Here is a 12,576-nt window from a genome sequence, read left to right as displayed (position 1 = left end):
TATGACAATTTGTTCTCTAGAGTAAATTATAAATTGCATTTTGTCAAAGGATAAAAAGGCCCTTGTAGCTAACTTAGGTTGAGACTATCCTTGTAACTCTTTTGTTGAAACATGTCCTCCTATATCATACTCTCTCACTTCATTGTCATGGCTTCCTAGCTCACAGAAAAGAGTAAAGGGTATAAGTACACATTAAGATAACAAACCTGCAAAAAGAGACATCACATTAAACAAATAAGTCAAAGTACATCTATCAATAAAAAATGCTAATTTAGGCTTCCATGGCAAATAAGAAAAATAACATTCTATAACCATAATTATATTTTCAAAATTTGTCAATATTAAACTAGGCAAATATCAAGTTGATAATGATCAATATCGAAAAATAAATTTTATAACAAGAGCTAAATAATTTGAATACATTGGTACATGACAAAACACCTAATATTATGACTGGGTTCATGCAAAGAATTTAAATTTTCTGATGAACAGTTTTTAATCTGGTCACAAAGGTTTAAACAGAAGTGTGGAACTGTTTTATTGGAGTCTGGAGAATATGCATTCAAAAGGTTCCTTTGCATTTACCATTGTGAAACATATATAGCTGATGCTTGGCAGTTGGCAGGTCATCTACAAGAAACTTATGGAATTAACGCCCTGTGTTGATGACATCAAGGACTTCCAACCAGAGGTAGCAAGAAGTTTGCAACAGTTGCTTGAGTTTGAGGGTGACGTTGCTAGCACCTTCTGCTTATTTTTCCAGGTAATGTTGGAAATCATTTCTTTATAACAGTTAATGATTAATATTTGAATATTTTATGTTTATATTATTAGATGCCAGGTTTCTTATGATTACTTTGGAGAGTTGCGTACATATGACCTTTTACCTGATGGGGGTGATATACCAGTCACAAATGAAAATAGACAGAGGTAAGCAATTTTGATTTTCAGATGCTTGAAATTTATTTACATTTGTAGAACATTGTCTTTGAAATTGGCCTTATTCAAGGGATTGCAACATGGACATCATAAGGCTTTTGCTAGCAAACTTGTGAAATATCTTTTCTGTGCCATTAGAAACTGAAATGCATTTCCAAGATAGTTAATCCAAAATGTTTAATTTTACTTGTTACGGCTTAGATCAACAGGACCAGAAACCTTGTTTTGACATATTCAAGAAGCATTTGTGTCTATAAAAGACATTCATGATTAAGTTTAGGACTCTGCATTAGCTTTTTCTGTTTCATTCCTAGACATATGTTGTAGTTGGTTGTCTCTTTACAGCTTTACCATATATTGCCATTATGTGTATTGATGTTGAGTTTCACACCAGCCCATTTGAGGTAATAGTCTATTTTGCATGCCTTTTTCTTGAAAAAGACATGGAAAATGTGTTTGCTACTGACTTTTGAAAAATCAAAAAACAAAATTGGACCTGTCCTAGTTTCATATCAACATCATAGACTTTAGGATGTGTAACACAAACATTACATATAAAATATTAATAAGATTACAGTAACCATGCAAAAGTTATAAAAGAAATGGAAAAAAAGGCAATCCAACATAATAGTATCCATATTAGAAATAAGTGATCATAATTTAGCCAATGACTGACATTTACGTTAGTGGTGGCATCAATCTGTAAGGTTCTTATCACTGTAAATTTGTTAAAATACTGAAGGACTCAAGGGAGTCTAAGAAATGCTTCTCCAACTTTCAGGGACGGGGGAATGTGGGGACGTGATTTTGGAGACATCAAAAGTTTTGCCAAATTTTAAGAATGCCAAGGGAACAGCTATTTGAATAACTTAAACAAACTAAAAACTGCTAGAATATGAAAAATTAAATGCAACCTGTTGAATTTACAATGGCAATCCTCTCCCTTTAACCTTTGATTCTTTTTAGCATTTATTTCCTTAAAAGGTTACCTTTCTCTATTTTTTTGTATCAAATGGACTAGGGTGTTCAATTTTGGAGAAGGGGGTGTTACCTCCAAGTTTTCAAGTTCACGAAACATTACTCATAACCCTAGTGACACATCCCCATGGAATGCTAAGTCTAACAAATTTCTCATCTTTATGATCAGACTATGAGGTGGCATTTTCTATGTTGCAATTTCATTTGAATTTAAGTCCTTTTATGGTTTCTCATAATGACCAACTATTTATTGGCTATCTGACCATCGACTACATTTCTTGTGCAAGAAATGTCGTTTGCAATGAACTGCCACACAGTCATTTTGGTGGCTGTTTCCCATCGTTTTGGATTGTTTCCTAGTGTTGCAGAGTATTTCTTCGCCATTTGCAGACTGTATCCTTGTTATTTTCTGAATTGTGACTGCCATGCTTGATCCATTATGATGTTTAAACCATAGCAGCAAGAACTAGACTTTGGGCAAATGCAATTAGCTGACTTTGGTCGGAGTCCCTATGTTAACATTTGGCAAAAACTTGGCATATAGATATAATATAGAAAAAATGTATTTTAATGCTTTTAAAATTTTTAGTTGTCTTTATATTTTTTTTGCAGACTTGGCAAGTCACCAAGTCTGTGAGTGTCATTTCCCCTTCTTGCACCTAACTCACCATGAGTTTTCCATTAGCCTATTGCAAGGTTCTCGTAGGACAAGTGGGTGTGGTTAGGGGACTCAATGTCCTTAGGTGAGCTTTAATAGTGTTTTCCAGAGTTTCCAGCAAACTTTCTATTTTTGGCATGTTGCTATTTTTAGTAAGTGCTATTTTTAGTGGCCTATATTCCTCTCTCAGGTCAATGCAATGGTTTCCAGTTTTGGACTTGGTGAGTTCTAATGCTTTTCAAGAAATATTTAATTTATTCACCAAGTCTTTATAAAGTTGCTGTATAAAGTGGACCCCCTTGTACCTCGTCTAGTGACTTTGGTAACTTGAAGTTGTTTTTAGAGTGGAGCCAAATTAAGCCTTCCTTGTATGGCGCAACCATAAGGGGGAAAATTTATATTTTAATAAGACTTTATATATGCTTCCAAGAAAAGTGACACGAAGGAGGAATAAGGACATTTAAAGTAAATTAAAATGTTTTATTTGAGAGCTCATAAAAGGTCAAACTTCTATCGCAATTTCAAGTTGCTTTCAAAATTGGTTTTGGAAGGAAAATGGGATTTCAAGTTGCTTTCGAAATTGGTTTTGGAAGGAAAAGGTTTCAAATTGAAGAATGGCTGCCTTAATTTCCTTTTCACTCTATATATTCATGTTGTGAGCTCTCATTTTACATGCTTGCTTTTGACAACTTTGCTAGTTGGAGGACAAAAACCTTTTGCTAGACAGCTGGTTTCGATGGTGAAAAACCCACTCTAGCTGGTTGACTTTCAAGTCATCAAATCCTTCAGTGATTTTTGGCTTGATTGGATGATTTTGGAGTTGAATAAATGAAGATATATTCAGTATTTTGATGTGGGTTTGTTGATTTTGGTGTGGTGTGAGTTTAGAAATGATTAGATTCAATTTTTGAGTGATGGTGTTGATTTTCTGAGTGATGGAAATGCTTTTTCTGAGTGGCTGGGAATCAAAGAATTACTCATAACTCTTGCAAACTATCTCTTTAGAGTACTCATTTGTAGTGGTTGTTAAAGATCAATTACCCCTAGAAGGAGGCCATATCTTTCCTCTTGTCTTGAGTTTCCAAACTAAAGCAAAATCTGCAATAATAGAGATCTGCAATCTGCTCATCTGAGGTACCTGTTGTGACCATATCACACATTGCCCCATCAAAATGGGGACCCCTCTTTTTTTTTGAGTTTCTTTTTGTCTTGCCTTGTCTCTCTCTGTTTTCGGATGCATTGAGTGAGCTTATGGGGTTTATATTTCAGGTCAGGTGATCAAGAGTCCAGCTTAGAAGTTCATTAAAATAGCCCTTTTTGGTTGAGTGAATTTGCCTTGAGTCTTTTGTTTGAGAATTGATGAGAGTGAGTATGAATTTGAGAGTTTAAATGTGCAATAAAGTGATCTTTAGCTCCTTTATAGTTCGCCTCACCTCTAAGTCTGTCTTAGATTTCAAATTTCCTAACTTCGCAACATCATGAATGAAACCTTTGGAATGAGCTTCTTCATGTTGAAAATGGAGGATGAAGCAAACTGCAACTTCATGAATTAAAGAAGTGAGGCGAAGATTTACTTCAAGCATTTGGAAAATGAGCTCACCTTCAAGCATTTAAGAGCGAACTTCAACTTCAAGAAGAGAGGAGCGAACTTCATGTTGAAGAGAAGGTGAGCGAACTTCAACTTAAAGAGGAGATGAGCGAACTTCATGTTGAAAGAGAGGTGAGCGAATCTCATGTTGGAGGAGAAGTGAGCGAATCTCATGTTGGAGGAGAAGTGAGCAAATTTCATGATTCACAATTAATGAAGCGAAGTTGCTTTCTTCAGTCTACATTTTGAGCGAAGTTTCTTGATGTTGATGAGCGAAATTGGTAATCCTAATAGCTGCAAGCTTCAAGCAAAATTATTAAGAGATAAGCAAACTGCAACTTCATGAATTAAAGAAGTGAGGCAAAGCTTTACTCCAAGCATTTGGAAAAAGAAGCGAAATCAACAACTGCACCTTTGAGCACATTTAGCGAACTTCGGGTTCAAGTGGAAGTGAGCGAACTTCATGATCAAGGGGAGATGAGCGAAGTGCATGATTTAATAAATATAAGCGATCTTGAGGCTAAAATTATATCAACTTCGTGCAATGAAGGAGAAGAGCTCAACGACCCAACAAAGGTAGAAAGCCCACGAGCTCAATGGCCCAGTAGGGGTTTGAGCCTTGGTGGCTACCTCACCAATGGATTTTTTCTACCACAACACTAAACGTTTAAAGACATTTTTAATATATGTAGATATAGATATATGATTTTTAATTTTTAATTTTTAATTGATATAGTTAATTTTTACTCAAACAAAGAAATACAATTCATTATGTGAGCAATATATCTAAAGTGCTCCACGAAATAAATCTGAATGACAAGAAGCAAGCTTACATGGTTATAATAAAAGAGCCTCCAACACAATCATTAAAATTTGTCTCTACCTAAAATAGTAGTTGCAAGCTAGGTATTGCCAAAACCAGTGGCTTGCTAATCTTTTACTTCAGCTAAACAAATGCCTTTTGCTGAATTCTACCCTATATAAAAGACTTAACAATTGCCATTAGGGAATATAAAGCATTGCAAATATGGATTATGATTTGATAAGCTTTCTCAAATATTGAACTACCCCTAGAAAACTCCTCCCTCAATCACAATTAAAGTCTTGGATCACTTCAAAATGGCTTCCACTTTTACTAATTTCGTAACGATTGTTGGATCTTTGTTTGATAAATTTTGATCTCAGCTACTCATAGACTTAGCTAATGTTTGATCTCAAACTTAGACAACTATTTGGTGTATTTGGTGACCGCCCTTTTAAAAAGTTAAATAAATATTTGCCTATGTAATCAGCAATATGAATATAAACAACAAAAATCTATTTTCTACAATTCATGGGTTAAACTCCTTGTCTCAATCACAATGAAAGTCTTGGATCACTTCAAAATTGCTTCCACTTTTACTACATTCCTAACAATTGGTCAATCTCTGTTTGATAAATTTTGATCTCAGCTACTTCATAGACTTAGCTAATACCCCTAGAAAACTCCTTGCCTCAATCACAATGAAAGTCTTGGATCACTTCAAAATGGCTTACACTTTTACAAAATTCCTAACAATAGTTGGATCTCAGTCTGATAAATTTTGATCATATCTACTTCATAGACTTAGCGAATCTTTGATCTCAGACTTAGACAGCTATTTGGTGTATTTGGTGACTGCCTTTTAAAAAGTTAAATGAATATTTGCCTATGTAATCAGCAATATGAATATAAACAACAAAATCTATTTTCTACAATTAATGGGTTAAACTCTATTTTATTTACTCCCTATATCTCTATGCTATGGAAATGCCCTTAAGTTTTTAAAAAAAGTAGTTTGTGCCTATTTTTCTACAAATTTTAACAATTTTTTAAAATCCAATTTCTTACCCATTTTTTCAAAAAATCTTATACTTTTGGTTTGCCGATTTTTTCCACAAATGATTTTTGTTACTATGATATAAATCATTGCAATTGTGGAATATGATTTGATAAGCTTTCTAAAATATTGAATTAACCCCACAAAACTCCTTGCCTCAATCACAATGAAATTCTTGGATTACTTCAAAATGGCTTTCACTTTTACTATTTGTCTGTTAACTTTTGATCTCAGTTACTTAATAGACTTAGTTAATATTTGATCTGACTTAGACAACTATGTTGGCATTATGTGAACCGGCATGAGCCTTATGTAAACTGGCATGAAGACATAATGATATTGTATGTTGTCATTGATGTCAATATCAGACATGGTAAGAACCGACACATGGGATAGGTGAAGAGAGAGGAACCGGCATATGTATGAACCGGATTATATGCCTAGTGAAGCGGCACATTTGTTCAAGGTGAACCGGCATGTAGCTATGTGAACCGGCACATGGAAGCACTATATGGTTACCGGGTTGTAGGTAGCTTCCACTTCAGGGTTTCCGGTTGGAGCAACTCAAGTGACTCAATCGGTAATCTTCGTGTGATGAGTTAGTAGTATGATGGAGGACAGATCGTGTTGCCACGTAAGCTCTATGCGCGTGAAGGATCTTGCATGAAGAAGACTATTCCTATCCACCTCGGGAAAGTGCGAAGTCTGTCAAACGGTGATAATGCGTGATGGGTTATCAGCCGCCATGAAAACGGTGGATAATGGACAATGGAGAATGTCTTGAAATCGATTCAAGATTGTTGCATTTAATGTAGTATGATTCAACGGTTAGGATCGAACCGTTTGAATTGTTTAGCCTAACAGGTTTAGGGTTTTTGCTACCGACTTGTATGTTTCCTATAAGGTCGATGTTGGGCTTCTATCTGAGGTTGTTGGCAAAAGTTGTGAGTGTGTATCCAAGGGAACTGATACGTGATTCTTGCCAGACCAAAGGAGAGAAGAGATATCTGCAAAGTGAATGTGTAGAAGGTGAAGAGGAGCCAAAACAGATCTGCATTAGCATTGAGTGCTGTCAACAGATCATTGTAATACCTGTTGATCTCTAGCCACTTCAACAGTTGTAAAATCCCCTAACAGGGTAGCCTTAACTGGCTTGATTCAAAATCCCTTAAATTGGGTGGTCTTAACCGGCTTGTTTCAAATCCCTTAACCGGGTAACTCGAAGCTAATGAGTTCTGAGAAGCTAGAGAAGCTTAGGAGATCCTTTCAGCTATTGAGTTATTAAAATCCTCTAACAAGGTGACCCTACCGGGTTTAACACTTAACCGGGTGATCCCTAATAGGATCAGTTCCTACCAAAACCTATTGTAATGTTCTTAACTGGACAAGGCTCCTAACAGAGCGGACTTCTGAAGAGTTCAAAAAGCAGCTTGTGGGTATTCATCCCCACCGTGGTTTTTTCCAGTTGGGTTTCCACGTAAAAAATGTGTCATGTGAAATGCCTTTGTCTTGTGATGCTTTATTTTATCTGTTATGCACATGAAGGTTCTATGTTTTATGCCTGTCGATAAAACATATTGAACTCACTGTTGTGAAGATTTGATGATTAAGTCTACTAGTTCATGCATGTGAATATTATGATAATGTGGTATTGAGCTAAGAGAAAAGCTTATTGGGTGACCGGTTCATGATTGATTGAGCTATACTGGATGTTACCGATTGCACTCTGTTTTACCGGTATCTCTATTTATCAGTCATTCGAAGTGTTTGTTGTCAAACTGGTTTTGGACTGTATTTGTGTTTGTACTGATTCACACCCCCCCCCATCTTAGTACCGGTTTGATACTAGTGGTTCATCATTGATTTATCAATTGGTATTAGAGCACTCCAGGTCCTCTGTGTTGCAAGCTTAACCGCTTGAGGAAAAGATCCTAGCCAAATGATGAAGAGGGAAGGTCCAAAGTTCAATAGGGAAAACTTTGGTATATGGAAGGACAGGATGAAGATATTCATCAAAAGCATGGGTGTTCAACATTGGAGTTATGTTGAAAATGTATATGTTTTTCCTACCGGTACTCTCACCGATGACCAAAAGAGAGAGATACAAGAAAATGGGCAAGTCATGGAAGACCTCATCAGTAGTCTTTCTGACATTGAGTTCATTGATGTTCAGGACAAAGTAAATCCCAAAGAGGTATGGGATGCTCTTGAAAATATCTATGGTGGTGATGAGCATGTAAAATAGGCTAAGGAAGAGAGCCTGAGAGGAAAGTTTGAAGACATGCGAATGGTTGAAGGAGAGACCATTCAGCAGTATGGAATAAGAATCAAAACAGTTGTTGGAAAAATAAAGAGTGCAGGTGGCAAAATAGAAGATTCCACTGTGGTAAGTAAAGTCCTGAGATCCCTGTTGCCGGTCTATGCAATAAGGGTTGCTGCTATTCAGGAGCTGAGATCAATAGACAAGTCTAAGGCATTCTTGGACTCCATCATAGCCAAGTTGACAGCCTATGAGCTGAATAGTTTTGATGGTAGTGTTCAAAAGTCAGAATCAGCTTTTAAAGCTTCTGCTATACCATCTAGAAAAGGAAAAGAGGCTAGCATTAGTGGGGAACCCAATCAGAACAGAAAAATGAAGGATGAAGAGTTTCTGATGGAATTTGAAGCTCTTCTTGCTAGGAGATTTCCAAAAGGGACTAGTAAATACAAAGGTAAGCTTCCTTTGAAATGTTTCTCTTGTAACCGGATAGGACATATTGCTATGAACTGTCCTATTAGTGACAACAAGGACAAATCGGAAAGGTTCAAGAAATTCAAAGGAGGAAACTGGAGAAATTGTTTTGTGGCAGTTGATGAAGGTGCCACAGATGAGGAATCAGAAGATGAAGAGAATGAAGACATTGTGTTCGTTGCTGTAAAGGAAGATGTGGTAGACAAGAAGGCTCTTGTCTCCCGGTTTGATGATTCCAATGAGTGGATCATTGACAGTGGCTGCTCTCACCATATGACTGGTGACCGGAGCAAGTTTCTATCATTAGAAGAGTATGATGGTGGTGTGGTTCGCTTTGGCAATGATGCACCATGCATGGTCAAAGGCAGAGGGTCCATCTCCTTGAATGGAAAGAGTAGTGCTGACAATGTGTATTGGGTTGATGGTCTCAGACACAACCTTCTAAGTGTTGCCCAGTTAAATGACAGTGGACTCACTCTGTAATTCAAGAATGGAGTTTGCAAAATCAAAGGTGAAGATGGTAAATTGGTAGCCATCGGCATGTAGACTAAAGGTAACCTATTTTATCTAAATGCTAATATAAGTACATGTCTTATGGCTAAGCTTGATGATAGCTGGATATGGCATAGGAGATTCTGTCATGTGAACTTTGACAACATTGTGAAAGCTAGTAAAATCAAGGCAGTTAGAGGGTTGTCGGTGCTGAGCAAACCGGATAATACCTTGTGTAGAGAATGTCAATTGGGGAAAATGTCTTCCCCAACCTTTAAAGGTAAATCTTTCACTGCTGACAACTTGCTTGATCTTGTGCATACTGATTTATGTGGTCCTATGAAAACTAGAAGTGTACAGGGTGATAGGTACTTCATGATTCTCACTGATGACTGCTCAAGAATGATGTGGGTCACATTCTTGAGAGACAAGTTTGAAGCTTTTGGGAAATTCAAAGCATTCAGAGCATTAGTGGAGAAGGAAAGCGGTAAAAGGATCAAATGTCTCAGAACTGATCAAGGAGGAGAATTCACTTCCAGTGAGTTTAACAAGTATTGTGAAGAATTTGGCATCAAGAGACAGTTGTCTGCCCCCGGACTCCACAGCAGAATGGCCTAGCAGAGAGGAATAACCGGACTGTGGTTGAAGCAGCTAGAACTATGTTGATTCAAGGAAAGGTTGCTCACACCTTTTAGAGAGAAGCGGTGAGCACTGCAGTTTACACTATGAACCGGGCACTCATCAAAAAGGGTAAGGACAAAACTCCTTATGAGTATTGGATCGGTAAGACCCCTGTGGTAAACTACTTTAAGGTATTTGGTAGCAAATGTTACATCAAGAGGAGTGAACATCAGAGCAAATTTGAAGCAAAATGTGATGAGGGAATATTTCTCAGATATTCCACCAAGAGTAATGCTTTCAAGTGCTACAACAATAGGACTCAGAGAATTATGGAAAGCATCAATGTAAGATTTGATGAATCCTCTGAGAAGACTGAGAAAACCGGCAGTGAGCAAGTTGTAAATGAACCGGTTGCAACCTTTTGGGAACCGGTTGTCAATCAACCGAGTACCAGTAACAGTGTTCCTGAACCGGTGAATGCTGATACTGATGAAGATGAGGATGAAGAAGAAAAGCAAGAAGAACCAATTAAGACCATTCCTTGGTATGTCAAGTTGAATCATGATCCCAAGCAGATCATAGGTGATAAGGATGCAGGAATCCTTACCAAAAGAAAGATCAGAGAAAACTTATGTATGATCTCTGAATTTGAGCCTAAATCATTCAAAGAGGCTCATAATGATGAAGACTGGATCAGGCAATGGAAGAAGAACTTGACCAGATAGAGAAAAATGGTACATGGTCCTTGGTACCCAGACCAAAGCATAAAAATGTCATTGGCACCAAATGGGTGTTCAAAAATAAGTTGAATGAGGATGGCACAGTGATTAGGAATAAAGCCAGACTGGTATGCAAAGGATATGCTCAAGAAGAAGGTGAAGACTATGGGGAAACCTTTGCTCCTGTAGCTAGATTGGAAGGAGTTCATATGCTTCTTGCATATGCAGCTTTTAAGAGATTCAAGGTATATCAAATGGATGTAAAATCTGCATTCCTAAATGGTGTACTTGAAGAGGAGGTATATATTGAGCAACCAGATGGGTTTACCTTATTTGAAGACAGTGACATGGTATGTAGGCTACATAAAGCATTATATGGTCTAAAGCAAGCACCTAGGGAATGGTATGAGCGCCTACATTCCCATCTTGTGAAAATTGGATTTAAGAGAACAAGTGAAGATAGCAATATCTACTTGAAGTCTGAAGAAGATCAGATCCTGATCTGTGAAGTTTTTGTTGATGACATTATCTTTGGAGGAGATGACAAGATGAGTCATGAGTTTGCTGATGAAATGAAGAAAGAGTTTGAGATGTCACTCATAGGGGAGATTAAGTTCTTCATTGGACTGCAGATCCAACAGATGAAAGATGGAATCTTCATCACTCAGTCCAAATATGTCAAAGAGGTGTTGAAGACTTTTGGCATGGAAGATAGCAAACCGGTTGGTACACCGATGGTGACCGGTTGCAAATTGACAAAGGAGGATGATTCCGCACTGGTTGATGAGAAGGAAAACCGGTCAATGATTGGTAAGTTGCATTATGTAGTGCATAGCAGACCGGATATTGCACATGCAGTTGGCATCACTGCAAGGTTCCAGAAGAGTCCAAGAGAATCTCACTTGAGTGCAGTCAAGCGGATTCTTAGGTATCTGAAGGGAACAATTGACTATGGATTGTGGTACCCATACAACAATAATTTCAATCTGAAAGTATTCACAGATGCTGATTGGGCCGGTAATGTGGATGACCGGAAAAGCACAACCGGTGGTGCATTCTTTCTCGGTGGTAGACTGGTCTCATGGATGAGTAAAAAGTAGAGTTGCATCTCTCAGTCTACAGCAGAAGCGGAGTATGTTGCAGCTTTCATGAACTGCACTCAGACAATCTGGATGAAGCATGTACTGGAAGGCTTCAAGATCTCTGCATCTGAACCGGTAAGTATATTCTGTGATAACACAAGTGCTATCAATATATCAAAGAATCTGGTTTTACATTCTAGAACCAAGCATTTTGAGCTTAAGTATCATTTCATAAGGGAAAAGGTTCAGAACAAAGAGATTGCACTGGAGCATGTGTCCAGTAAGGAGCAGTTAGCAGACATATTCACCAAGCCTCTCCCAAAGACAACATTTGTGCATTTGAGAGGTGAATTAGGGGTATTGCCCCTTTAGGAGGTGAACTAAAAGTGATTGTTCCACATCAATCAGGTACTAAAAAGACAAATCTTCTGTTGATTGGTGTGTTTATGGATGCTACTCCTCAGGGGGAGCAGCATGATGAAACAGAGATGATTGTACCTCCACTTTGGCATCGTTGTCAAAGGGGGAGAAGGAGTGAGAGTGAAGCGAAAAGATATCTGCAGCAAATGGGGAGAAGATGTGAAGCAGAGAAGATATCTTTTGTATATTGCCATCAATGCCAAAGGGGGAGATTGTTGGCATTATGTGAACCGGCATGAGCCTTATGTAAACTGACATGAAGACATAATGATATTGTATGTTGTCATTGATGTCAATATGAGACATGGTAAGAACCGGCACATGGGATAGGTGAAGAGAGAGGAACCGACATATGTATGAACCGGTTTATATGCCAAGTGAAGCGGCACATTTGTTCAAGGTGAATCGGCATGTAGCTATGTGAACCAGCACATGGAAGCACTATATGGTTACCAGGTTGTAGGTAGCTTCCACTTCAGGGTTTCCGGT

General features: G+C 37.7%; 1 protein-coding gene across 5 annotated transcripts in view; it reads left to right on the top strand.

Annotated features, from left to right (window-relative positions):
- LOC131066540 (uncharacterized) overlaps positions 1 to 12,576 on the top strand; it is a 275,016-nt gene that overhangs the window by 250,863 nt on the left and 11,577 nt on the right. For all 5 annotated transcript variants that reach the window (XM_058001323.2, XM_058001322.2, XM_058001321.2 and 2 more), the window contains 2 exons: positions 626 to 763; positions 842 to 930. In XM_058001323.2, the coding sequence (XP_057857306.1) occupies positions 626 to 763; positions 842 to 930 (227 nt within the window). The remainder of the gene's footprint in view (positions 1 to 625; positions 764 to 841; positions 931 to 12,576) is intronic.

Source organism: Cryptomeria japonica, chromosome 3 (assembly GCF_030272615.1).
Source record: "Cryptomeria japonica chromosome 3, Sugi_1.0, whole genome shotgun sequence".
In the NCBI taxonomy this organism is placed as follows: Eukaryota; Viridiplantae; Streptophyta; class Pinopsida; order Cupressales; family Cupressaceae; genus Cryptomeria; species Cryptomeria japonica.
The sequence above is the reverse complement of the archived record's forward strand: the minus strand, read 5'-3'. Positions and strand labels throughout refer to the sequence as shown.